General features: G+C 46.9%; 1 protein-coding gene across 1 annotated transcript in view; it reads left to right on the top strand.

The window, feature by feature from the left end:
• The window catches only part of TERT (telomerase reverse transcriptase), a 413,108-nt gene that overhangs the window by 275,674 nt on the left and 109,742 nt on the right, over positions 1–27,692 (top strand). Inside the window, exons 11-13 of the mRNA XM_082259713.1 lie at positions 8,813–8,998; positions 17,685–17,811; positions 17,910–17,971. Of these exons, the coding sequence (XP_082115839.1) occupies positions 8,813–8,998; positions 17,685–17,811; positions 17,910–17,971 (375 nt within the window). The remainder of the gene's footprint in view (positions 1–8,812; positions 8,999–17,684; positions 17,812–17,909; positions 17,972–27,692) is intronic.

The raw sequence follows: 27,692 nt of genomic DNA, 5'->3' as shown, positions 1-27,692 counted from the left end.
TATGTGAAATGGTTTATTCTGAAGTCACTTAAATATTTGCTGACACGTAACTACTTCCTGTATGATTGTGAAGTCTATCTCCAGAGATGCCTCTATGAAATTTGTTCACACGTATGCCAACCTGTTTATGGGTTGGTGGGATTAGCTCCAGGTATTTGGAGATGTGGTTTTAGGGGAGGTGTCTCTGTGACTGTATATTTGTGTCATCCCAAAGTACAATGGTAAGTGGCAACCTCAGCCTGGATTCTGGCCAGGCCATGTCTACAACGCGTTTCGCTCCGCACCTCAGAGCTTAGTCATGGGAATGGCTGAGGGGCGGAGCAAAATGCGTTGGAGCATGGTCTGGTCAGAGTCCAGACTGAGGTTGCCACTTACCATTGTACTCTGGGATGACACGGATGTCATGTGGGAAGGACCACTATGCAACCAGATGCTTGACTGTCTTTTTAACATAAGGACTTGCAAAAAGACAAATTGACTTGCATAGCCAATCATTTTGTGGAATAGTTACATAGTTACTGAGGTTGAAAAAAGACACCAGTCCATCCAGTTCAACCTATGAGGTGTGTGTCTACTGTTAACCACACATTGTATACCACTGTATTTTGTGATCTTTAACCACTCTACGACCGCTCACAGTAATACTACTGCGGCAGAGTGGTTCATAATCGTCCAGCCACGTAGTATTAACGTGATTGGACACTCCCCCTTCTGGGCGGCGCTTGCGCGCCGCCGGAGGCTCGCTCCCGCTGTTTTCATTCACAGCGGGAGTCGGGCCAGGGGAGGAGCAGCGGCGATCGCCGCTGCTTTTACCCGATCGTCGGGGATCGAGTCTGGAGATCCGCCCGCTGTGTGTAAACACAGCGGGCGGATCTCCATAGTGACAGGGAGTGACAGATCGGACTGTTCAGCATAGCTGGACATCCGATCTGTCCATGTCTCACACAGTCACCTCCCCCCCTACACGTCAGTAAGCACCAGGCATACATTAACCCCTCCCTCTCCAATAAAATTAACCCCTTCCCTGCCAGTGTCATTTTTACAGTAACAGTGCATATTTATAGCACTGATTACTGCAGTAATGTCACTGGTACCCCCAAAAGTGTCAAAAATGTCAGTCAGGGGTCCGGTCTGTCCGCCGCAATGTCGCAGTCCCGCAAAAAAAAATCGCAGATCGCCGCCATTACGCGTTAAAAAAAAAACACCAAAAATGACAGAAATCTTTCCCTTTGTTAGTAAACGCAATAACTTTTGCGCAAATCAATCAAAATACGCTTATTGCGATTTTTTTTACCAAACATATGTAGCATAAAACAAATTGGCCAAAAATGTTTAAAAAAATTGGTTTTTACATCTTTTTTGGGGGGAATTTCATATAAAAAAAAATGTTAAAAATATTGTTATTTTTTCAAAATAAACGCTCTTTTTTTGTTTATAGCGCAAAAAGTAAAAATCGCACAGGTGATCAAATACCACCAAAAGAAAGCTCTGTTTGTGGAAAAAAAAGGACGTAAATTTCGTTTGGGTACGGCGTCGCACGACCGCGCAATTGTCAGTTGAAGTCGCACAGCGCCGAATCGCAAAAAGTGGCCTGGACGGAAGACAGCAAAATCCTCCGGTGGTAAAGTGGTTAAGGTGCCCATCTAATAGTTTTTTGAAACTATCAATGCTCCCTGCTGATACCACTGTTTGTGGAAGAGAATTCCACATCCTTACTGCTCTTACAGTGAAGAACCCCCTGCGATTTTAAGGTTAAACCGCCTTTCCTCTAGTTTTAGTGAGTGGCCACGCATCTTATTGTATTTCCTTCCTCTGAATAGGTTTTTCCAAATGCTAGGGTTTCCAGTACAATATTTGTACATTGATATCATATCCCCCCTCAATCGTCTCTTCTCCAGAGAGAATAAATTCAGTGCTTGTAGTCTTTCCTCATAGCTGATGTCCTCCATTCCCCTAATTATTTTTGTTGCCCTTCTCTGGACTTTCTCCAGTTCCAGCACATGCTTCCTGAGGACCGGTGCCCAGAACTGGACAGCATACTCCAGCTGTGGCCGGACCAGAGTCTTGTATAGTGGGAGAATAATCTCTTTATTTCTGGAGTGAATCCCCTTTTTTTTATACATCCCAGTATTCTATTGTCTTTGCTTGCAGCTGCTTGGCATTGCATGCCACTGCCAAGCCTGTTGTCTACCAGTACCGCCAGGTCCTTTTCCATCCTAGACTCACCCAGAGGTGTCCCCCCCCAGTGAGTAGCTTGCTTTCTGGTTTCTGGCACCCAGGTGCATTACTTTACATTTTTCAACATTAAACCTCATCTGCCATGTAGTTGCCCACCCCATAATTTTGTTCAGGTCCACTTGTAAGGTTTCCACATCCTGCCCAGAAGATATTGGCATGCTTAGTTTAGTATCATCCGCAAATACTGAGATTTTGCTCGCTATCCCCTCCTCTAGATCATTTATGAATAAATTAAACAGGATTGGCCCCAGGACAGAAACCTGGGGGACCCCGCTTTCCACACCCGCCAAATCTGAGTACTCCCCATTAATCACCACCCTTTGCAACCTCCCCTGGAGCCAGTTCTCTATCCAGGTACTCACCTTATGGTCCATAGCTACCTTCCTTAGTTTGAACAGTAAGCGTTTGTGGGGAACGGTGTCAAAGGCCTTTGCGAAGTCCAGGTACACCACATATAATTAATAATTATTGGAACTAGATTATATACTTTATAGTCCAAATAATTTAGAGAGTTGGTGTCTTACCAAGAGGTGGGGTTTGCATTCCCTTTTTGGCCAAACGAGAAGTTTTTTTTTTTTTTCTAATTTAAAACTAGACCCGTATTCTGAAGGGGTTAAACTTTGAATGAGATGTTACCTATTATCACCAATAAAGATATTCCTCTCTTCCTCATTATTCCTGTCCTCCTTTCTTGATTTCTTTCCCCTTCCCATGTTCCTGACACTTATTAAAACTGAAGAAGTTGCTTAGATAAGTAGTGCAATGTCCTTCAAACATCACTTTACTACTACTACTACTACTACTAGAAACAGGGAAGAATATTTGTGTGTTACAGGATCCACCTATGCTTTAACCATATATCTCAACTTTTATGGACTCCTGGACCCCCAGCAGTTTTAGTACTTGGTTCTGCAGCAAAATGTCATTGGCCACTAATATTTTAGAGGACTCAAAAACAACTGCTAAATGAGCATGCAGAACCCATATTGCTATTGATGTCCCGAGACAGAAAACCAAATTTGGCACTAAAACTACCTTGGTGATTAAACTTGGTAATTATAAATGGGTGTGTGTTTGTTTTTTTTTTTTTTTTGTTTTTTTTTTTAATCAACTTTAACACGTCCCATCTTGTTTTTGGATAAGTAATATCTACCTTTGTGGATCCCATGGCAGTTGGATTAATATGATGGAAATAATCCATGTGATTAATGCAATGGTGGGGTATGTTCCTGACACTCATTAGAGCTAAACAAGCTACTTGTATTAGTAGAAAAATGTATTAAAGCAATATATATATAAAGAAATTAGGACTTTCTGCTACATTTTAAAACAGTTCAGCAAACCTTAAATAATACTTTATTTAAAAAAAAGAAATGGGAAATACAGGGATGTGTATTGTAGCACAAACTGTTTTGGCTTACAATTTAAAATATTTTTTTTAACTTAACAATCAAGTCTTGTTAAATGTGACTCTCTATTACTAACCAACCGGCAAATTCTGTGCTTCAAATGTGATATCCTTTTAAACATACTAAGGTTTTAGGGATTTACCTGAGGCAGGCTCTTTCACCTCAATATACTTTTCTCTATCGCTCATTGACAGACGTAGTCCTTGGTGATTCAACCCCCTTCGGGTTATGCTGCCCTCTTTCCCGGAGTAGGACTAGACAGGAAAGAAAACGTTCTGGCCACACCCTAGGGGCAGTCCCAGAGGGTATATCCTCTCACTTCCTGCTCTAGCAAATCAGTTTTTTTCTGTCTAGTTAGGAGTAAGGACCTAGATACCTTGCTGGGATCTTCGGTCCTGGCAGGATTTTTTTCTTAGAAAAGATTTTTTAGACAGCTTTTTTTCTCCAGTGTTCCTGTGAGATCTTCAAGCAAGAAAGCTGAACGGGGCGACGGGCTGGATGTTGAGATCCAGTGGTCACCCCAGTTCAGCCTACGAGCGCCTGCAGGCCATAGCTCCGCGCTGGGTCGGCCGCGACATAGTCCCACTGGACGGGGACTGACCCTGCGAGTTAAACATCTCGCTGAAACGCCAAAGACCATGAGTCACGGCGTCCGTATTGGTCGACAGCCCTCCTACCTCGGTGGAGAGGGGTACTGTCAGGAGTTGGCGCCCGCCTGGTTCCGGTATGGTGAGTAGTATGTTCCCCCTTTCCCCCTGACGGGTCTTGTGGTGAACGTGGGCCCCTCTCTGTAATGGTAAGGATGGGTTCCCCTCTATCCTACAACATGTCACAGATCCCCCTAATTGAGTGTGATTTTTGTGTACAAGAAGCCAGGAGGCTTGGTTTGGGAGCTGACAATCTAATTGTAAAAATGTGAAGATGATTGTAGTCAGTGGCAGTACTAGAACTTTACTGTGATAGTATAAGGTATCCTACCTGTCAGTAGCCACAGGGCGATGTCTATACATGTATACTGCATTCCAGATCATTCCTCCAGCTAAGCAGATGCCTCCCGACGGCCACGGACCGCATACGGCCCGCCAGGGTCCGGTACCGCCGACCACGCTGACCACCATGAGGGTGAAGGGTTGTGAGGCCGAGATCCTTCTGCAGACATGCCGCTATTTTGTGCAGGCCGCCGCCATTGTCTGGTAGATCGCACGAGGCCGCCATTTTGGTGTAGCCTCGTGTCTTCAGCATGGGGGCGGCCATGTTTGAGGTGACTCAAACACCTCATGGAGCCAGGGGGAGGCGCCAGCAGGCGTGTTAAGGGGCGGAGCCGCCTCCTTTACCCAGGAAATAGGGCCAAAGACTTCCTGTCTGTAACAAGACAAGCACTGAGCAAGCTGATGAAAACTTCTGTGCATCAGGGATGAGCCTTGGGGTCTCTCTCTCTCTCTCTCTCTCTCTCTCTCTCTGTGGGGTCCAAAAAGGCAGGTAACACTGGGGGACACAAAAAAAAAAAAAAAAAGTTTTTTACTTTGTCATTTTTTGTCGCTGGCAAGTGTCTTGTATAATCATTGACCCTGCCGCATAGGTATCCCCACCTGATCCCCTCAAGGTGGCCGCAGGACCCTCCAGTACCCCACTTGTTTTTAATGCATTATCGGCAGTTTTGGAGTCTTTGGTATCCCGGGTGGAGGTGGCCTGTCAGGGACGGGGGTCAAGTAGCGACCCCCGCCTACCCCTATTGTTTATCTGATACTTCAGATATGGATTCGGAGCTGGTCTATGCAGTTGCAGGTCCCTCTTAGGGGGCTGTTGTCTCAGGTAATATCTCCTCAGCAGTGAGGAGCACGTTTCTGCCTCCGCCATAGCACAAGAGTGGTGAATGCACTAGTTGGGTCCGTCCGGGAAACCTTTAGTCTTGAGGTTACACCGGCAGAGGTAGCTGAGATTGAAATTCCTTTTTGGTACTTGTTAGCCTACCAAAAGGGCGAAGGATTTTCCTTTACCCAAATGGGGTCGTTTTGAAACGAACCCCTGTTATTTCCAAACGCATGGCTAGGTGCTATCCGTTTGAGGAATTCCTCTTTATAGGATAGACGGTACCACCTGCTGTCTTGCCACAGACTGTTAGGATAAAAAGACCTCGTAACTAACAAGGACCTTCCTTTTCTGCTCATAAAGAGTTGTTCGTTCCGCGAGGGCGGGCGATAAGGCGAAACCCTCCAAAGCCCCTTTAGAGGGGTTTCAAAGGGCGCTGTCGGCTAAACAAAGAGTCCGGCTCAGCCAAGCCTGAAGAATATAGCCTGATGCGCCCCTACCCATTTCTGGGGTGGGGGGGATGTCTTCACCGGTTTCTGGAGGACACAGGATCGAGTTTCGATCACTTCCACCGGTGCGATTCTTCCCTTCTAACATTGAACGGTTTCAGGGGTTCTATTCGAACCTATTCACAATGCCCAGGAAAGAGGGCAAGGTGCATCCAAATCTGGACTTGGGAAGAAATAGAGTCCATCCGTACAGTGGTGGCCTCCCTGCATCAGGGGGATTTCCTGGCGCCCATAGACATATAGGATGCCTATCTTTATATCCCCATCATCGCAGGACATCAGCGTTTTTTCGCTTTCCCAAAGATCATCCCTGGTTCCCACCAGGAGACTGAACTATCTGGGCCTAAGGTTGGATACATCCTGGGCAAGAGAGTTTCTCCTTGCGGAGAAACTCCAGAAGGTTCAGTCAACGATTCGGATGTTGCTGTCAGTCAATTGGCTGGGACTGATGGTGGCCTTCTTAGATGCAGTACCGTATACCCAGTCTCATACCCGAATTCTCCTGAAGGAGATTCTTTTTTAATGGAATCAGAATTCCGATTCCCTGGACAATTGGATCCGATTGAGTGAGCGGACCAGGAAGTCTCCGATGCTCAACCAGGGGAAGTCATTTCTTCCGATAGTATCCAGATTACCAATAAGGGTATCGGAACTGAGAGCGATCAGATTTTGTCTGATTTACTGGATCGAGCAGCTCTAGAGCAGCCCGATTCGGATCCAATCGCATATGGCCTCTTCATCCAGAGGTTTTTCACTAGCTGTCCCTTCATTGGGACATCCCGGATGTGGATCTGTTGGCAACTTGGCTTAACAGGAAGGTGCGGAGGTTTGTAGCTCGCGCCGCGATCCTCTAGCGGACGCAGCAGAAACGCTGATCGCCCCGTGGGGGCAGTATCAGCTACGGCATGCCTTCCATCCTCTCAAGTTGCTGCGGGAACTTCTTCACAGGATAGAGGTGGAGGGAATTCCAGTTATTCTGGAAATGCCGGACTGACCTCGTCGAGCCTGGTACGCCGACTTGGTGAGGCTAGTCGCGGACGCTCCTTGGAGACTTCCTCTCAGGGAGGTATTGCGGTCTCAGGGACCGATCTTCCATCTTGCTTTACAGTCGCTGGCTTAATGGCCTGGCCATTGAGACCCAGGTACTGAAGGACAAGGGAGTGTCAGCTTCAGTTATTCCTACCTCCAGTTAAAGCAAGGAAAGCGACTTCCAGCACATGGAAGTCTTATATTGCATGGTGTGAATCTATTGGATTTCCCCCACATACCTATTCGGTGACCCGAATTTTGGTCTGTCTGCAACAAGGGGTTGAGCAGAAACTATCCTTGAGCACGATCAAGGGTCAGGTTTTTGGCGTTGGCAATCTTCTTTCAAGAAACCTTTGGCTAATCATTCCTTGGTGCGGAATTTCATCCAGGGGGTGCGACATCTGGCTCCGCCAGTGCGCGCACCCTTGCCGCCTGGGATCTTAAATTAGTGTGGTCGGTTCTTCAGAAAATTCTCTTTGAAGATATTAGGGAGATTCCCTTGCTTACATTATCCCAGAAGGTGGCCTTCTTGGTGGCCATTACTTCTGTACGCAGGGTGTCAGAACTGGCCGCATTATCCTGTCGTTCCCCAGATCTGGTGGTTCATAGGGATAAGGTGGTTCTTCTTCCGAATCCATCCTTCCTTCCTAAAGTGGTTTTCGTAAGACGGACTCACTTTTTGTGATCACGGATAGCCCTTGAAGGGGGTTGCCTGTGTCTGCCGCGACCATATCTACATGGATCAGTCAGACGGTGGTACAGGCTTATTCTATTAAGGGTCGGAATCCTCCGTTCCCTGTTAAGGCGCACTTCACTCAAGCGCTCAGTACTTCCTGGGCCTATCGCCATCAGGCGTCAGTGGTCCAGGTATGTAAAGCGGCCACCTGGTCGTCGGTACATACCGTTACAAAATTTTATAAGATTGATGTGATGGCATCGGCGGATGCCTCATTTGGCCGCAAGGTTTTGCAGGCCGCAATTTGAGGAGACCGGTGGTTTACCTCGGGGGTTTTTTTCTGTTGAAAAATTTCTGTTGAGTCTCATCATTGAGGATGAGCATTGTAAACTTCTAGTTGGCACCGGTTGGGCCTTCTAGATTGGATTTGATTTCCATTTTCCCACCCCTCATTTGTGGTACTGCTTTGGGACGTCCCGAGGGTGTTGAATCACCGAGGACTACGTCTGTCAATGAGCGATAGAGAAAAATGGATTTTTGTAAAATCTTACCGTAAAATCCTTTTCTCTTAGCTCATTGACAGACGTAGTCCCCGCCCCTCTGTTTTTGAGTTGGGTTGGGTTAAATTCTCTAAACACTGCTTTGTGACATAACTGATTTTCTAGAGCAGGAAGTGAGAGGATATACCCTCTGGGACTGCCCCTAGGGTGTGGCCAGAACGTTTTCTTTCCTGTCTAGTCCTACTCCTGTAGAGGGCAGCATAAACCGAGGGTGTTGAATCACCGAGGACTACGTCTGTCTATGAGCTAAGAGAAAAGGATTTTACGGTAAGATTTTACAAAAATCCATTTTTATTAACATATCTAGATAAAATGTTTAAACGATGTGGTTTATTGCTTATTTATTTTCATTTTATGCACTTCATAAATTCATAGGTAATTTTAGTATGTGCACCTCAAGCTGTAGAATTTTGTGTCGGCTGAGGCTTTTTTCTTTTTATCATTGAGTATAAATCTAAATCTTATATCGAGGTCTTTAATGTTCTTCATTTCATATGTACTATTGGCATAATTTTTATATATAATCTTTACTGTACACAATTTTATGGTATGTTTTAATCTATCATGTTTCTTTTGTTTTAGAATCCTAGCAGAAGGAATTCCTGAATATGGGTGCTCTATAAGCCAGTATAAGACCATGGTGAATTTTCCTATTGATGATATTCCAGGGTGTTCTGGAGTACAGCTCTTACCGGTTCACACATTGTTCTCATGGTGTGGCTTACTACTTGATACACAGACTTTGGAAGTTTTCTGTGATTATTCTCGGTAAAAATAATGTACAATTTTTGACGTTTTTTGTTTTTTTTTTACTAATGGTTGCTTTTATGCTTTCTAATTTTAAGTTAAAAGTAAAACAGTATAAATGTACGGTACTTAGATTTGGTTATGGTATTACAGTATGTAACCAGCAGGAATAAAGAAGCCCATATGCCTCATTACAAGGCCTCTTAATTTGTATCTCACATCTCACATTATTAAAAGATAACTGTGCTTTCTTACAAAGCGCAGTTGACTCCCCCCCCCCCCCCCCCCCTTGACCCAAACTATCTTCCCCTATCTGGCTCAGAATTTTATACATACTGTATATGTTTAAACCTGAATTGGCCCACAGGAATCTTCTGCTGCTTCAATTGAAATCTCGTAGTTATGCCTTTTGCCATAGAGCCAATGGACCTCTATGGTGATATCTTCCATGCGGACCCTCTATCAGGAGAAGGCACAGCCAGAAAAGAGACCTCTGCTGGAGTGGCTGAGCTAAAGATTTCTAAATGCCATAGTAGTTTGATTCATTCACCATACAAAAGATCGTAACCATGATCCAAGCTCACAGGATAGAGTCAACCAGGAATAGAATGTCAGTAACAGATTTTACCAAAAGTCAAGCCAAATCTTAACTAGAATAGCATTTCTATATTATTACAGCAAAAAATTAGCAACAATGATCAGTCACTAATTGAATAGATACCGCTCCAGGTGTCCTCTCTCCAAAATACACCTCTGCCCTTCAAGTCTGGGTGCTGGCTCTGCCTTGTTTAGCAAGTAAAGCAAAAAAGTTCTGGATGCCCACACTCCAGATGCAACACCTTTTTATTATGTATTAAAAAATTCATACAGCAACGTTGGAGATCAAGTACAGCAGCAATGACCGCTGACACGTTTCACACCATAGTCTGGTCCTTAATCATAGCTGACTTCACAAATGGAAAGGAAGGTGTATATGTATGTGTGAGTGTGTGTATGTGTGTATATATATATATATATATATATATATATATACACACACACATACAGCATAATTGCATAGCAATTTAGCTAATTGGTTACCAATGATATACATCTGTTACAAACCACATGTGAATGATAAGTGCAAAAACCAACAAATGAGGATGATGAAGTGACGAAAGAGACAGGGGTAGAGCCACATTAACTGTGAATGTTCAGTCACTGTGTGTACTGAGCTATGTTTAAATTTGAAGTTATATTAAAGGTTGTCAACCGGTTATCACCTGGATCACTAGAGAGTATGTTAGAATGGGGTGAGGTGTTAAAGTTGTTGGATTGTTAAAAAAAAAAAAATTTAGGCTGCCCTACATTTTGTAATGTGATTGTCCGATCTCTGTCCAACTAATGACCCAGACATAATCTCGGAGGTAGGAGTCCAGGACAACCTGGGCTCTAGCGATCACAGGATGATCACATTTAGTATAAATAACAATATAAAAAGGCAAGTGGGGAACATAAGAACCCTAAACTTCAGAAGGGCAGACTTTCCAAAATTGTACTCATTGATGGAAAGGGTAAACTGGGACCAAACCCTGGGATCACTGACCACAGAGGAAAAATGGGAATGCTTTAGAACAATATTAAGCAAAGGCATCTTGCAGTGCATTCCTATGGGGAATAAATTTAGAAGAGACAAAGCCAAACCTGGCTGGCTAAACCGTAGCGTTAAAAAACTTATTAGGGGAAAAAAATTGGCCTTCAAGAAATATAAATCAGAGGGCACAGTATCGGCCTTCCAGCAATACAAGGAGGAAAATAAGAAGTGTAAACACGAAATCAAGATGGCTAAAATCAACTTTGAGAGACAAATAGCGGAGGATAGTAAAAAAAACCCAAAGAAATTCTTTAAATATATCAACAGCAAAAAAACTAGGGCAGAGCATATTGCACACATAATTAACGATGATGGGAGGATGGTTACAGAGGACACTGAAAAAGCAACCGTGCTGAATTCTTTTTTCTCGTCAGTCTTTACGCAGGAAAAGGAAGGGTACACTGACCATGACTGTATGGTTAGTAGTAATACACAGGACTTGCCACTATGGCTAACAGAGGGGGAAATCAGGGAAAGACTGGATAAACTTAACACAAACAAATCACCAGGCCCGGATGGCGTACATCCGAGAGTGCTCAAGGAACTCAGTATGGTTATATCTAGACCACTGTTCCTGATCTTTGCTGACAGTATTAGGACAGGAGTTGTACCAGGGGATTGGAGGAAGGCTAACGTGATTCCGATATTCAAAAAGGGCCAGAGACATATCCCGGGAAATTATAGGCCTGTCAGTCTGACATCAATAATATGTAAACTTTTGGAGGGGATGATAAGGGACTATATCGTAGAGTATGCTAAAGACAACAACATCATCAGTAGTAACCAGCACGGGTTTACAAATGGGCGTTCTTGTCAAACCAATCTCTTAGCATTCTACGAGGAAGTGAGCTGTGAGCTAGATAGGGGGAGACCAGTGGATGTGGTGTACTTGGATTTCGCTAAGGCGTTTGATACAGTTCCCCACAAGCGCTTAATTTATAAAATAAGGTCTGCAGGTATCGACAGCAGGGTTTGCTCTTGGATACGGAATTGGCTAAAAGGCCGTGTCCAAAGGGTAGTAATAAACAGCGCATACTCAGACTGGTCTGAGGTAGTAAGCGGGGTGCCCCAGGGCTCAGTCCTGGGACCAACCTTGTTCAATTTATTCATAAACAGCATTGAGGAAGGGATCAGTAGTTCGTTATCAGTTTTTGCAGATGACACAAAATTGGCCAGGGCAATAACTGCACAGCATGAAGCAGATATCCTACAGAATGACCTGGACAAAATTACGGAGTGGGCAACGACATGGCAAATGAGGTTTAATGTGGAGAAGTGTAAGGTTTTGCACTTGGGGACCAAAAACATAAAAACACAATACACGTTAGGAGGGGAACCCTTGGGGGAATCAAAAATGGAGAAAGATTTGGGAGTCTTAGTTGATGATAGATTAGGCAACAGCATGCAATGCCAAGCGGCAGCTTCCAAAGCCAACAGAATATTAGCATGCATAAAGAAAGGGATGTATTCCAGAGATAAGACTATAATCCTTCCACTTTATAAAACTCTGGTCCGACCGCATCTGGAGTATTCTGTCCAGTTCTGGTCGCCAGTCCTCAGGAGGGATGTGTTGGAGCTGGAGAAAGTCCAGAGAAGGGCAACTAAACTGATTAGGGGGTTGGAGGACCTTACCTATGAAGAGCGGCTGCAATCGCTCGATTTATTTTCCCTGGAGAAAAGACGTCTGAGAGGGGACATGATAGCAATTTATAAATATCTTAATGGGGATCTCAGCTTAGAAGAAAAGCTGTTCATTCGAAGGAATTGCATGAGGACTCGAGGACATACAATGCGATTAGAGGAGAAGCGTTTTAACCTCAGGCAACGTGGGGGGTTCTTTACTGTTAGGGCTACAAGATTGTGGAATTGTCTACCACAAGAGGTGGTTTCTGCGGGTAGTATGGTGACTTTCAAAAGACTCTTAGACTTACATCTCAAGGATCAGGAGATTGAGGGCTATGTTAGATGATTACAGTCACACACACCTACACAGGTTGAACTGGATGGACTATTGTCTTTATTCAACCTCGCCTACTATGTAACTATGTAACTATTGTTTAGAGTCACCAGCCATGCAGGCCCTCGCATTAAATAGTTTGTGCATAACTTGTACAATCAAGTTGGCTGTGAAGGATTACATTTATCAAGGTCATGGTATAACCACTAGTAGTTTGTCAGTCCCACTAAAACAAGTCTAGTTGAATGTGAGAAATTGCTCACAATTATTTTGTAATGTGTATGGCCAACTAAAGAAAGCTTGTAGAAGCAGACTTGCTTAAAATGGATGAGCATTTGGCATGTGTGACTAAAAAACATTGAATTCCAATCCCATGGAGTATGCATTTATGCAAGGGAAGAGTACAGTGCGTAAAAGTGATACTGGTTTTAAGTTTTGGTCCAAGCAGTTGTGCTTAAAAGCCTTTCCCTCACTCTAGCCACAGTTTTAAGAGGATGATAGACTTTTACAGAGTTTATACCGTATATAAAGAAGACAGGGGAATGAACAAGCCAACATAATCCAGAAGTGCTCATTTCATATAAGTAGTAAAAAAACAGTAAATTTCTGAAGCTAGTTACTTTTATTAAAATGTCCATTATATATGCAGTGAAGAGGTAAATTAGAATATTCAGTAATAAAGGCCATTAAGCTTCGTATATGAAGTTAATGGCATACGCATGTTTTCTAAATCTTCAGTAATAGCCTTGTGGATTTTGCAATCTAGTACATCTAAGGCCCCTTTCACACAGGTGGACCGTTCAGATCCGCCTGTCCATTTTTTTGGCGGATCTGAACGGTCCCCCCATGCATTCCTATGGGGCATCGGATGTCAGCGGAGACATGTCCGCTGACAACCGACCCGATCCGATCCGTCAAATCTGGATGGATGGAAACCCTATCTTCCATCCGTCCAGCGGATCGGATGGGATCGGGTGAGAACGGACTGACGGTCCGTTGACATCCGATTTCCCCCATAGAGATGCATGGGGAACTGTCAGCTGTGTCTCCGCACACAGCGCGGAGACACAGCTGTCCTCCTGCTGCTCAGCGGGGGATCGGCGGCTCGATCCCCCGCTGAGAAAAACGGACTCCGTCCAACGGACGGAGTGTGTGAAAGAGCCCTTATTCTTTTAACAAACCAATGTTTTGAACTTTAGACGGGCTCATCCAATATTATGCGAAGACGATACATGTGGCATTATATTTCTTTCAAAAGCGAATATCTGCTACTGAAAAGCTTATTGCGCCTTGGATTGTTTCTTTATTTGCCATAACATGAAGTAAGGTCTTTATTTATGTTTTAAAAAATTACTTGAATCAAACAATCCCCAATGGAATCATAAAATAAGTAATAGTAGCGCAGATATCTTATAATCATTAAAACATGAAAATGCACAAAAAGTCCTTTTGGATATAAATGTCCGTCTCTGTATAAAATCCTGCAACCATCCTCTCCACCAATTTGGGGTCACCAGTGTATTTAAGGGGTCACCAGACAATAAATCCTCCACCGTTGTGACCTAGATAGAGATGGCAACTCACCAGACCAAGTGGCCCTCCTATTCTCATAGAACAGGCAAACTAGCATAAACACTAGTCTCCCTCCTGGGTCAGCTGCAGCTGCTAGGTGTATCTCTCCTTAAACAGAAACTTGTGTCCCCTCTCCTCACGATTCTCCCATCCAGCGGATTCAGGAAAAACAAAAGAAAAGGAACCGCACTAGTGTGATACTGTATAGCCACTTCACACTTTATTAATCATAAACTCCAAAAGAAATGCACTCACAAACGCAGTAAAATAAACAGCCTTCTTATCTCATATAGATAGTGACACGGATGCACCGGCAGACGATGTTAGTCAAGGCTCACCCTCTCCACGCTGATGCTCCAGACCTCCAAAGCCTCCGTATGTGTCACCCGAGTACTTCCGGTCGCCGCAAGGTTCACGTTCTGACGCGTTTCGTCATTTCCGACTTACGGCGACCGGAAGTACTCGGGTGACCCATACGGAGGCTTTGGAGGTCTGGAGCATCAGCGTGGAGAGGGTGAGCCTTGACTAACATCCAGAGGCGGCTGGTGAAGTTTTAAGATGGTGGGGCGCAAGACCCGCCCTTCCATTTTGACCCCTCCCATTTCTCAGAAGCCCCACCCTTTATAGACCCCGACCATTTTGTCCCCTGTATTCTGCTTGCGTGAACAAATTCTCCCAATATATCACATATTAAGGGGTCCATCAGTACTAGTATATCCCATAATAGGGAGCAGGGGCCCTATTATGGGATATACTGTGAGAGACACCCTATTATGGGATACACTGACTGAGAGTGGCACAAACCCCACAGTACAGACCCCCCCAGCACAAACCCCTCAAGCACAAACCCCGCACAAACCTCTCAAGCATAAACCCCCTAGCACAAACCCCACAGTACAGGCCCCCTAGCTTAAACCCCACAGTACAGGCCCCCTAGCTTAAACCCCACAGTACAGGCCCCCTAGCACAAACCCCACAGTACAGGCCCCCTAGCACAAACCCCACAGTACAGGCCCCCTAGCACAAACCCCACAGTACAGGCCCCCTAGCACAAACCCCACAGTACAGACCCCTAGCACTAATACCACAGTATAGGCCCCCTAGCACAAACCCCACAGTATAGGCCCCCTAGCACAAACCCCACAGTATAGGCCCCCTAGCACAAACCCCACAGTACAGGCCCCCTAGCACAAACCCCACAGTAAAGACCCCCTAGCACAAACCCCACAGTAAAGACCCCCTAGCACAAACCCCACAGTACAGGCCCCCTAGCACAAACCCCACAGTACAGGCCCCCTAGCACTAACCCCACAGTACAGGCCCCCTAGCACAACCCCCACAGTGCAGGCCCCCTAGCTCAAACCCCACAGTGCAGGCCCCCTAGCTCAAACCCCACAGTGCGGGCCCCCTAGCACAAACCCCACAGTGCAGGCCCCCTAGCACAAACCCCACAGTGCAGGCCCCCTAGCACAAACCCCACAGTGCAGGCCCCCTAGCACAAACCCCACAGTACAGGCCCCCTAGCACAAACCCCACAGTACAGGCCCCCTAGCACAAACCCCACAGTACAGGCCCCCTAGCACAAACCCCACAGTACAGGCCCCCTAGCACAAACCCCACACTACAGGCCCCCTAGCACAAACCCCACACTACAGGCCCCCTAGCACAAACCCCACACTACAGGCCCCCTAGCACTAACCCCACAGTACAGGCCCCCTAGCACTAACCCCACAGTACAGGCCCCCTAGCACAAACCCCACAGTACAGGCCCCCTAGCACTAATCCCACGGTACAGACCCCCTAGCCCAAACCCCACAGTACAGGCCCCCTTTCAATGTAGTGACCAGTATACATGTCCCCAATGCAGAGTTTAGCGTGCGTGCCTCCAATGCAGTGACCAGTATACATGTCCCCAATGCAGAGATCAGCGTGCGTGCCTCCAATGCAGTGACCAGTATACATGTCCCCAATGCAGAGTTTAGCGTGCGTGCCTCCAATGCAATGACCAGTATACATGTCCCTAATGCAGAGTTTAGCGTGTGTGCCTCCAATGCAGTGACCAGTATACATGTCCCCAATGCAGAGTTTAGCGTGCGTGCCTCCAATGCAGTGACCAGTATACATGTCCCCAATGCAGAGTTTAGCGTGCGTGCCTCCAATGCAGTGACAAGAATACATGTCCCCAATGCAGAGTTTAGCGTGCGTGCCTCCAATGCAGTGACCAGTATACATGTCCCCAATGCAGAGTTTAGCGTGCGTGCCCGATTGAGAGCAGTGCACTTACCTGGAGGCCGCTGGAGCCCTGTGAGTCACGGCGGCTTCTCCTCCGACTCCGTCCTCTTCGTTCTGCGGGAACCGGCGGGAAGGTGAGCGGCTTCTCCCTCTCTTCTACGGCGGCGGGAAGGTGAGTGGCGCTTCTCCCTCTCGGCCTCTCCTCTTCTGCAGCGGGCGGCGGGAAGGTGAGCGGCCCTGGCTTCTTCTCTGGAGACTCCTCTTCGGCGGCGGGAAGGTGACCGGGCGGTGACGGTGAGTGACTGATGCACGCACCGGCACCGCCCCCAACGAGGTCAGCATGGATGTCCTGAATCATGATTGGTTCGCAAAAGGGGGTGGTGTAGCGCAGTGCTCTGCGCCACAGTTACGCCCCAGAAGGCCGCCAATCGGCGCCTCTGCCGGGTGGAAAACCCCCCCCCCCCATAGGCACCAATGAGGCGGGCGCCCCTAGTGGGGAAAAAATAGATTTTTCTTTTTGGGGGGGGCAGCGCCCCTGCGCCCCCTATTGGCCGCCCGGCCGCCACTGCTAACATCATCTGCCGGTGCATCCGTGTCACTATCTATATGAGATAAGAAGGCTGTTTATTTTACTGCGTTTGTGAGTGCATTTCTTTTGGAGTTTATGATTAATAAAGTGTGAAGTGGCTATACAGTATCACACTAGTGCGGTTCCTTTTCTCTTGTTTTTCCTGAATCCGCTGGATGGGAGAATCGTGAGGAGAGGGGACACAAGTTTCTGTTTAAGGAGAGATACACCTAGCAGCTGCAGCTGACCCAGGAGGGAGACTAGTGTTTATGCTTGTTTGCCTGTCCTATGAGAATAGGAGGGCCACTTGGTCTGGTGAGTTGCCATCTCTATCTATGTCACAACGGTGGAGGATTTATTGTCTGGTGACCCCTTAAATACTCTGGTGACCCCAAATTGGTGGAGAGGATGGTTGCAGGATTTTATACAGAGACGGACATTTATATCCAAAAGGACTTTTTGTGCATTTTCATGTTTTAATGAATATAAGATATCTGCGCTACTATTACTTATTTTATGATTCCATTGGGGATTGTTTGATTCAAGTAATTTTTTAAAACAGATTTTAAGTAGCAGCGATACATCTCTAATGAGACCCTTTTGATATTCATTTATTTATTTATTTAGTTAGTTATTTTGTGCGCAGGGGATATATTATATATACTGCCATTGGGTGTTATTTATTATATATATTTATTAAGGTCTTTATTTATATTTACATTGGCCATTCACATTTTAATTGCAGATATTCTTGCACTTCAATTCGATCCAGTCTGACATTTTGCCATTACAAGGCAGCAGGCAGTGCTTTGAAAAGTAAACTGATAAAAGTTCTTCAACTTAAATGTCATGGTATCTTCCTTGACCTTGAAGTAAGTCTCACTTTTTTTTTTTTTTGTTATATTGATGAAAAAAAAATATTTCTGGTATTCTAGAATCTCACTTAACTAATGTTTGTATTAAACTGTAGATAAATAGCCTTCGAACTGTATGCATCAATGTTTACAAGATATTATTACTCCAGGCTTACAGGTATGTAGAAAACGGTATAATTTGTTACATATAAAATCAAATAACTATGTTTTAATTAACCACTTCCATACAGAGCAGTTAGACCCCCTTCCTGCCCAGACCAATTTTCAGCTTTCAGCATTCTCACACTTTGAATGACAATTGCTCAGTCACACTACACTGTAACCAAACAAAATTTTTATAATTTTTTTTCACACAAATAGAGCTTTCTTTTGGTGGTATTTGATCACAACTGGATTTTTTTTTTTCGTGATATAAGCAAAAAAAGATCAAAAATTTTGAAAAAAAAAAAACCACTTTTTTTTAGTTTCTATTATAAAATTTTGCAAAAAAAATATTTTTCTTCATACATTTGGGCCAAAATTTATACTGCTACATATCTCTGGTAAAATAAACCCAAATTAGTGTATATTATTTAGTCTGTGTGAAAGTTATTGAGTCTAGAAGCTTTGGTACCAATTACTGAAAATTTATCACACCAGATGTACTGACGGCCTATCTCCTTTCTTGAGGCCCTGAAATGTCAGGACAGTACAAATACCCCCCAAATGACCCCTTTTTGTAAAGTAGACAGTCCAAGGTATTTAGTAAGAGGCATGGTGAGTTTTTTGAAGTTATAATTTTTTCCCACACTTCTTGGGAAAATGAAGGAAAAAACATTTTTTCTTTTTTTTCCCCACAAAGTTGTCAATTTATAAGCTATTTCTAACACATAGCATGTACACAGCAAAAATGACACCCCAAAATACATTCTGCTACTCCTTCTGAGTATGGTGATACCACATGTGTGAGACTTTTACACAGCCTGGCCACAAAAAGAGACTCCACATCCAAGTAGCACCTTCAGGCGTTCTAGGAGCATAAATACACATAAAACTTTCTTACTACCTATCACACTTTTGAAGACCCTAGAGCACCAATACAATGGAAAGTCCACAAAATGACCCCATTTTTGAAAGCAAACACTGCAACGTATATTCTATGTATCATTATGGGTCGTTTGAACATGTCATTTTCTCTTACGTCCTCCGACAGTCGCCGCCCACTTCATATTCATCACCAATGGGGTTATGTCCTTTATTCCGTAGGAGTAGCTAGGCAATAGAATATGTTAGTACAAAGACTTTTAACATATCCCACCCCCAGGGGGTGGTCCCCTCAGTACATAACCCTCCACTTCCTGTATCCAACTCAGTTTCATTTGTCTAGCTGTCAGGAGTAGCTGGAAGTTTCTGTGCTGGGGCACCTTGTCTCAGCTCTCTTTCCTTTCTTTGGATTTTATTTGAGTTTTTTTCTCTCTTTCTTGTTAGCTGTTATTTTACCAGCGTTAGTTAGTTCTTCTGATGAAGAGGATCATGCGGGCTGCGTCTTGGGCTGACCCCCCTGGTAGCAGGCTGTGGGTCAGTCGCTTCTCAGCCCGCCATCGAGCGTTCAGTCAGGTATCGCTCCTGAGTTATCTGAACGACCCATCCCTGTTCCGTGCAGGGATGCTAGGTGAGGTGGCTACCTCACTGGACGCTGTGCGGTTTCTCAACCCACCTTCTGATGCGTCCTGGATGCGACTCTCCCTGCCTCATGTGCAGCGGTTTGTTCGCCTGTGCGGGTCCCCCACGCCATGTGAGAGGTAAGTGCATTTATGTGGGGACCTGTCTGTCTGGGGGGTGTCAGTCTGGGACTGTGTACCTTGCCCTGTGTTCACACTATTACGTTTTCCCTATCTCTCACATTGCAAGCTGTGGGCTGCAGGAGGGGGGGCTGGCTGCACTCTGTGTCAGTTTTCTGTTTGTGTGAACGGCTGTGTGCTGTGGGGCTTGAGTTTCTCATGCTTGGGGCACATTACAGCGCCGCTGCGGCGGGTTACCATGTTCCTTTTTTGGGCAGATGGTGTGTTTTACTTCTCCCTCATGGGGTGTGGGAGCGGCAGTTTCGGCGCCAAACAGCGCCATTTTGACTGCGATCGCTCCGGCCGCATGTTTTACATGCATGGCGGCCATTTTCTTGTAGCCTCCATAGGCTTTCATAGAGCGCCCTGTATGCCAGCATTTCCTTTCCTTCAGGAGCACCGCAGGCAGCAGCACCGATCTCTCCAGGTTCATTTCTTTTTATTCCCTGTATCCTGCCTTGGTATACTTGTCCCTGTGGGGGTCCCTTGTGTGGGATGCTTAGTGTGAGTGGGCTACGATCGCAGCGCTCTCTTAAAGGGGCGGTCACCCATTTATTTTTGCAAGGGCATGGATTTTCAGGAATACTAGTTTCCTGCCAATTTAGGGGGAAGCCAGGGGACTGGGGGGGGGGATTTTGCTGCGATTGTGGCTAGCCTTGCGACTCAGGTGCAAATGCTGGTGGTTGCTCAATCCTCTAAAAGGCCCAGAGTTTTCAATTTCCTCTGTTTCAAGAGGGTGATGGTACTGGGGCTGCTGGGGCAGAGATCTCCTTATCGGGGTCTCGTTCCTCCCGGGACCTTATAGGGTCAGTAATGGAGGCTGAGGTAGAGGGGGTTGATAATTCTCCCCCTGGCTCGTCTGAAGAGCTTGCGCTCGTGGATGAATTGGTTGCTTCTATCAAGCAAACTCTGCGTTTGGAGGAGGAAACATGTCCTCCTGCTGCCTTGGCGGCTTATGGGACGCAGAAAAGGCGCATATCATCGCAGATGTTTCCATGCACTGATGATTTTCAGCGCGCTGTGAAAGAACGATGGCGTAATATACGCAAACCTTTTGCTGTGCCAAGTAGGTTTAAGCTGCGCTATCCTTTTACGCCCGCTACTGATGGGCGTTGGTGTGTCCCACCTCCGGTGGACCAGGCGTTAGCAGTTTTGTACAAGTCCACTGCGATTCCTGCTGCAGACACCCCGGTGTTCCGGGATGCCGCGGACAAGAGGATGGAGTCCTTTGCCCGTCGTACCTATTCTATTATGGGTTCTATGTTGAAAGCTTTATTGCTTCACTTATGGCGGCCCAGGCGGTCGCGAACTGGACGCAGGTGCTTAGGCGTGTCCTGGGGGCTGATTCTGCCCCCCAGGCGACTTTGGATATGGTGGATCAAATCCACCAGGGTGTCATGTATTTGTGTGATGTGGACCTGGATATGGTTCCGTTGGCTGCATGTGTACACAGTGTGGCGGTGTTATCTCGCCGCCTGGTTTGGTTGGAGTGTTGGTCTGTGGATCAACCTTCACGTAGGACCTTGGCCAATCTGCCGTTTGATGGTTCTCGCCTTTTTGGCGAATCCCTGGATGCCCTAATTAAAGGGGTCATGGGGGGTAAGAGCACGCTCTTACCTCAATCCCACTAGACTAAGACAGCTCCTGGAAAACAGAATGATTTCTTTCGGCCCCCTCAGGGGTCCTTTCGTGCCTTTCGGTCACATTTTTGGGAAAGGCTGTCCAAGGGTCAAGGCTCCCGCAAGAAGCCGTGGGCAGGTAAGCAAAGGTCCGGCCAATCCGGTTCTGCGGCCCACTACAGTGCGGCCTGAAGGGGCGCCCTCACCCACTTCACAGGAAATCGTTCGATCTGGCCACTAGATCGAGTTTCTCTCTCGGCCGGAGAGCAGATTTTTTCCCTCAAGTCTTCTGTTATCCCCGGAGCGTTTGCGGGACCTGCATCTAGCGGTGCAGGACCGGAGGGCTCAGGGAGTGGTGGTCCCGGTGTCTCATCGGGACAGATTTCGGGGGTTCTATTCCAATCTGCTCACCGTGCCCAGGAAGGAGGGCAAGGTGCGTCCGATTCTGGACTTGAAGGCGCTGTACCGCCTTGTGCGGGTGCGCAAGTTCCGCATGGAATCCCTGCGGTCGGTGGTGGCTGCCCTGGTTCCGGGGGAGTTCATGGCTTCCATCGACTTGCAAGATGCGTATCTTCACATCCCCATTTTCGAGGGTCACCAGAGGTACCTTCGATTCGCCATAGCGGAAGATCATTACCGATTTGTGGCGTTGCCTTTTGGTCTCGCCTCTGCTCCAAGGGTGTTCACCAGAGTGCTGGCACCGGTTCTGGCTTTGTTGAGGGCCCAGGGCATTTCGGTTCTGGGGTATCTGGACGATATTCTGGTTCGGTCTGCGACCAGCCAGAGTCTGGAGAAGGATCTGTCCGTCACGTTGCAGACTCTGCAGGAGTTTGGTTGGACGATCAATTGTCCAAAGTCGACATTGTGCCCATTGGTTCGGATTTCTTACCTGGGTATGATTCTGGACTCTGTCCAGGCGTAGGTCTGCCTGCCGGAAGAAAAACTCGCAGCTCTTCAGGAGGCAGTCAGGTCCCTCAGGGACGTTCCATCTTCGTCCATTCGGACGTGCATGCGATGTCTGGGATTGATGGTCTCGGCTTTCGAGGCGATTTCCCTTCGCCCAGTTTCACACGCGGGTTCTCCAAGCGGAGATATTGTCCAGGTGGGACGGGCGTCCGCAGTCTCTGGATCTCCAGATGTCATTGAGTTCTCAGACCAGAAGGGATCTTCTGTGGTGGCTTCTATCCCCCTCAGTATCGGGGGGCAAGTCTTTTCGTCCCCTTTCGTGGACGGTGATCACCACGGACGCCAGCCTGTCGGGCTGGGGTGGTGTTCTGGGCGTTCTGTCCACCCAGGGTGTTTGGTCGACGGAGGAATCCTCCCTTCCGATCAACGTTCTGGAACTGCGAGCGATACTCCTCTGTCTTCGTCGTTGGACGGACAATCTTCACGGCTACCCGGTTCGGGTGCAGACGGACAATGCCACGGCGGTGGCTTACATCAATCACCAAGGGGGCACCAGGAGTGCCCGGGCGGCTCGAGAAGTGGCCGCGATTCTGTCTTGGGCCGAGACGCATGTCCCGGCAATATCGGCAGGTCACATTCCGGGGGTGAAAATTTGGCAGGCGGATTATCTGAGCCGTCGAACCCTGGACCAGGGAGAATGGTCCCTTCACCCGGCTGTCTTCCAGATGTTGTGCGCGAGGTGGGGTCTTCCGGAGGTAGACCTGTTCGCGTCTCGTCTGGACTACAAAGTACCACGGTTCGTGGCAAGGAGTGCGATCCTCGGGCAGACGCGTCGGCCGCGTTGGTTGCCCCGTGGCATCAGTACCTGCTGATGTATGCGTTCCAGCCGATTCAATTGCTGTCCAGGTTCCTTCGCGGATCCGACCACGGTGATTCTTGTGGCACCGGACTGGCCTCGCCGGTCCTGGGACGCAGACCTCGTAAATCTGGCAATCGACGCCCCATGGCGTCTGCCTCTTCGAGAAGATCTTCTGTCGCAAGGACCGATCTTCCATCCTGCTTTACAGTCGCTGGCCTTGACGGCCTGGCTGTTGAAACCGAGGTCCTGAAGAACAGGGGTCTTTCCCCTGAGTTCAATCACACCTTAATAAATGCGAGGAAGTCTTCCTCGGGGAAGGTTTATTACCGTACTTGGAAGGCGTATTTTGCCTGGTGCGTATCCAGGGGTTTCTCTCCTGACACTTATTCGGTGTCTAGGGTGTTGCCCTTCCTTCAGACGGGTGTTGACCAGCGTCTGGCGCTGGCCACGATCAAGGGTCAGGTGTCTGCTTTGGCCGTTCTTTTTCGACGGCCTGTGGCATCTGATTCTTTGGTTAGCACTTTTGTGCGGGGGGTACGTCATCTGATCCCTCCTAGGAGGGAACCTCTTACCCCTTGGGACTTGAATCTAGTTCTATCAGTGTTGCAGCGTGCTCCTTTTGAAAGGTTCAGGGAGATCTCGCTGTCTTTGTTATCCAAGAAGGTCGCCTTTTTGGTGGCTATCACCTCGACTCGACGAGTGTCGGGGCTGGCAGCCTTGTCCTACAAGTCTCCGTGTCTGGTTGTGCATTTGGACAAGGTGGTCTTGCGACCTAACCCTTCTTTTCTTCCAAAAAGGGTTTCGGACTTTCATCTCAATGTGGACATTGTCAAACCTTCGCTTTGCGCGAAGCCGAAGCATCCGACGGAGGTGTTGCTTCACTCCTTGGATGTTGTCCGGGCGATTAGAGTCTATTTCACATCGACTGAGTCTTCTCGCAAGTCGGATGCCTTGTTTGTCCTTCCGGGAGGTCCTCGGAAGGGCATGGCGGCGTCGGCTTCTACAATCGCCAAATGGATCAGACGGACCATTGATCAGGCCTATGCTTTGAGGGGGAAAGTTCCCCCTGTACCTGTGAAGGCGCACTCTACCAGATCTCTGAGTACGTCTTGGGCCTGTCGTCATGGGGCCTCTGTGGCTCAGGTGTGTGAGGCGGCGACTTGGTCGACCGTACACACTTTCACGATATTCTACAGAGTAGATGTTCAGGCATCGGCTGATGCTTCCTTTGGCCGCAAGGTTCTTAGTGCGGCAGTTCCCTAGAGCCCTTGTTACGGGTTCTTTGGCTTTTTGGGATTTTTGTTTTTTCCCTGGGTTTTCTTGCTCCTGTTGAGCGAGTGTTTTGTTCTTATGCCCAACTGGTTTCCTTCCTTTGGTAAGGTTCCTTTCTCTGATGGGGAGACGGCGTTGCCTTGGGCGCGGCTGTGTTCTTCCCACCCCTCATGTTTACACTGCTTTGGGACATCCCCATTGGTGATGAATATGAAGTGGGCGGCGACTGTCGGAGGACGTAAGAGAAAACGGAATTTTTGTAAAATCTTACCTGTAAAATTCCTTTCTCTGAGTCCTCCGACAGTCGCCGCCCCCGCCCCTCTTTTGGGGTTTTGATGTACTCTCTACTGCTATTCCACTGAAACTGAGTTGGATACAGGAAGTGGAGGGTTATGTACTGAGGGGACCACCCCCTGGGGGTGGGATATGTTAAAAGTCTTTGTACTAACATATTCTATTGCCTAGCTACTCCTACGGAATAAAGGACATAACCCCATTGGTGATGAATATGAAGTGGGCGGCGACTGTCGGAGGACTCAGAGAAAGGAATTTTACAGGTAAGATTTTACAAAAATTCCGTTTTTTTCCACAAGTTTTTGGAAAATGTGGGAAAAAAATAAAAACTTTTTTTTTTTTTGACACAAAGTTGTAAATTTTTGTAGGATATTCCTAACACATAGCATGTACACAGCAAAAATGACACCCCAAAATACATTCTGCCACTCCTCCTGAGTATGACAATACCATATGTGTGAGACTTTTTTTTACAGCCTAGCCATATAGAGGGGCCCAACATCCAAGGAGCACCATCATGCATCCTAGCCACTTGCCTAGGCCTATTTTTGACATTTGGTGTTTACAAGCTAAAATCAGTTGTTTTTGCTAGAAAACTACTTAGAACCCCCAAACATTATATATATATATTTTAGCAGAGACCCTAGAGAATAAAATGGAGATTATTTCAATATTTTGGTTATCACACTGTATTTGCGCAGCGGTCTTCCAAACGCAATTTTTTGGGGAAAAAATTCACTTTTTTGAATTAAAAAATAAGAAACCAGTAAAGTTAGCCCAATTTCTTTCCATAATGTGAAAGATAATGTTACGCCGAGTACATAGATACCCAACATGTCAAAATTGCGCACGCTCACGGAATGGCGACAAACTTCGGTACTTAAGAATCCCCATAGGCGACACTTTAAAAATTTCTACAGGTTGCCATCTTAGTTACAGAGGAGGTCTAGGGCTCAAATTATTGCTCTTGCTCCAACGATAGCGGCGATACCTCACATGTGTGGTTTGGACACCGTTTACATATGTGGGCAGGGTTTCCGTATGCGTTCACTTCTGCGCGCGAACTCATGGGGACAGAGCGCTTTAATTTTTTTTTTTTTTACTATTTTATTTATTATATTTTTACACCGTTTAAAAAAAAAAAAAATTGATCATTTTTTATTTCTATTACAAGGAATGTAAACATTCCTTGTAATAGAAAAAGGCACGACAGGACCTCATTTTTGTGAGATCTGGGGTCAAAAAGTCCTCAGATCTCATAAGTACACTAAAAGATAGAAAAAAAAAAAAAATAAAAAAATAATAAATTAAAATGAAAAAAAAAAAAGGGACCTTTTAACCGGTTGCTAGGCAACGACGTTTGCCGTAGCTCCAGTCCTCCAAGACCATAGAGTCGAGTGAGGGCAAGCTTGCCCTCACTAGACATCCTGTCTGTGAGGATCCGGGAGCGGATCGTTTTCCCCTGTGCTGGCGGGTCCGGTAAGCGGGGAAAAGGACCGGAATGCATCAGGAGGGGGGGGTGTACCTCTTCCGCCATCCCGGAAGGGTGATCCCGTGTCGAATCCGCCACTGGGACCACCCTTATCGGAAAGCCAACCGTCCACCGTTTAAAAAAATACCAGGGTTATGGCAGCTATCTACTGACATAACATCGGTATTTAGGTTTAAACGGAGGACGTATATAAACCTTTTTAGACTTGGACATGGTGGCTGTATGAAGGGTGACAGGTACTCGGGTACTTTGCTGGGCAGGTACTCTGGTACTGATGAGCAGGTGGCAGGTACTCGAGTACTCCGATAGGCAGGTGACAGGTACTCGGGTACTCTGATGGGCAGGTGACAGGCAGGTGATAGGTACTGATGAGTAGTACTTATACTGATAGGTGATACTGATACTGTACTGATGGGTACGGATGATCAGTACTGATAGGTACTGATACTGATAGGTACTGATGAGTAGTGATGGGTACTGATGAGCAGGCGGCAAGTACTCGGGTACTTCAGGTTTAAGGTACTCTGATGAGCAGGTGGAAGGTACTCGGGTACTCTGATGGGTAGGTGACAGGTACTCAGGTACTCTGATGGGTAGGTGACAGGTACTCGGGTACTCTGATGGGTAGGTGACAGGTACTCGGGTACTCTGATGGGTAGGTAACCCAATAAAGAGCACCTGTCACTAGCCCATCAAAGTACCTGTCACTAGCCCACCATAGTACCTGTCACTAGCCCATCATAGTACCTGTCACTAGCCCATCAAAGTACCTGTCACTAGCCCATCAAAGTACCCTAGTACCTGTCACCAGCCCATCAGGTACTCTGATGACAGGTACTCAGGTACTCGGGTACTCTGATGACAGGTACTCGGGTACTCTGATGACAGGTACTCGGGTACTCCGGTGACAGGTACTCGGGTACTCCGATGATGGGTACTCCGATGATGGGTACTCAAAGTACCTGTCACCAGAGTACCCGAGTACCTGTCACCAGAGTACCCGAGTACCTGTCACCAGAGTACCCGAGTACCTGTCACCAGAGTACCCGAGTACCTGTCACCAGAGTACCCGAGTACCTGTCACCAGCCCATCAGAGTACCCGAGTACCTGTCATCAGAGTACCTGATGGGCTGGTGACAAGTACTAGGGTACTTTGATGGGCTAGTGACAGGTACTATGATGGGCTAGTGACAGGTACTTTGATGGGCTAGTGACAGGTGCTCTTTATTGGGGGGAGGGGCAATCAGTGTGTTTGGGGTGCACTGTAATTGGTAACTAGCTGTTACCGCAATCTCCTCACACAGGATCAGTGTGTGAGGAGGAGAACACGGTGACAGCTAGTTACTGTGTTCTCTGTTGACATTTGTGACCAGCAATTTCATTGGCTGTTTACCTTGATCGGGGTTGGGCTCAGTCCGAGGGACGATCGACAGCGGGGGCGCGCAGTAGCGGCGAGACCGGGCGGACGTCATATGATGGCCGCCCGGATCGAGAGACTTCCTGCCGGCGTCATTTTATTATACGCCGGTAGGGAAGTGGTTAAACTAAATATACAAAATACTTTTCAGTGATTCTTAACCACCTTCGGACCGCCCACCGCAGTTTCACTGCGGCA

This window comes from Pelophylax lessonae, assembly GCF_965119305.1.
Source record: "Pelophylax lessonae genome assembly, chromosome: 5".
NCBI classification, from domain to species: Eukaryota; Metazoa; Chordata; class Amphibia; order Anura; family Ranidae; genus Pelophylax; species Pelophylax lessonae.
This window is presented reverse-complemented; position numbering and strand designations above follow the sequence as displayed.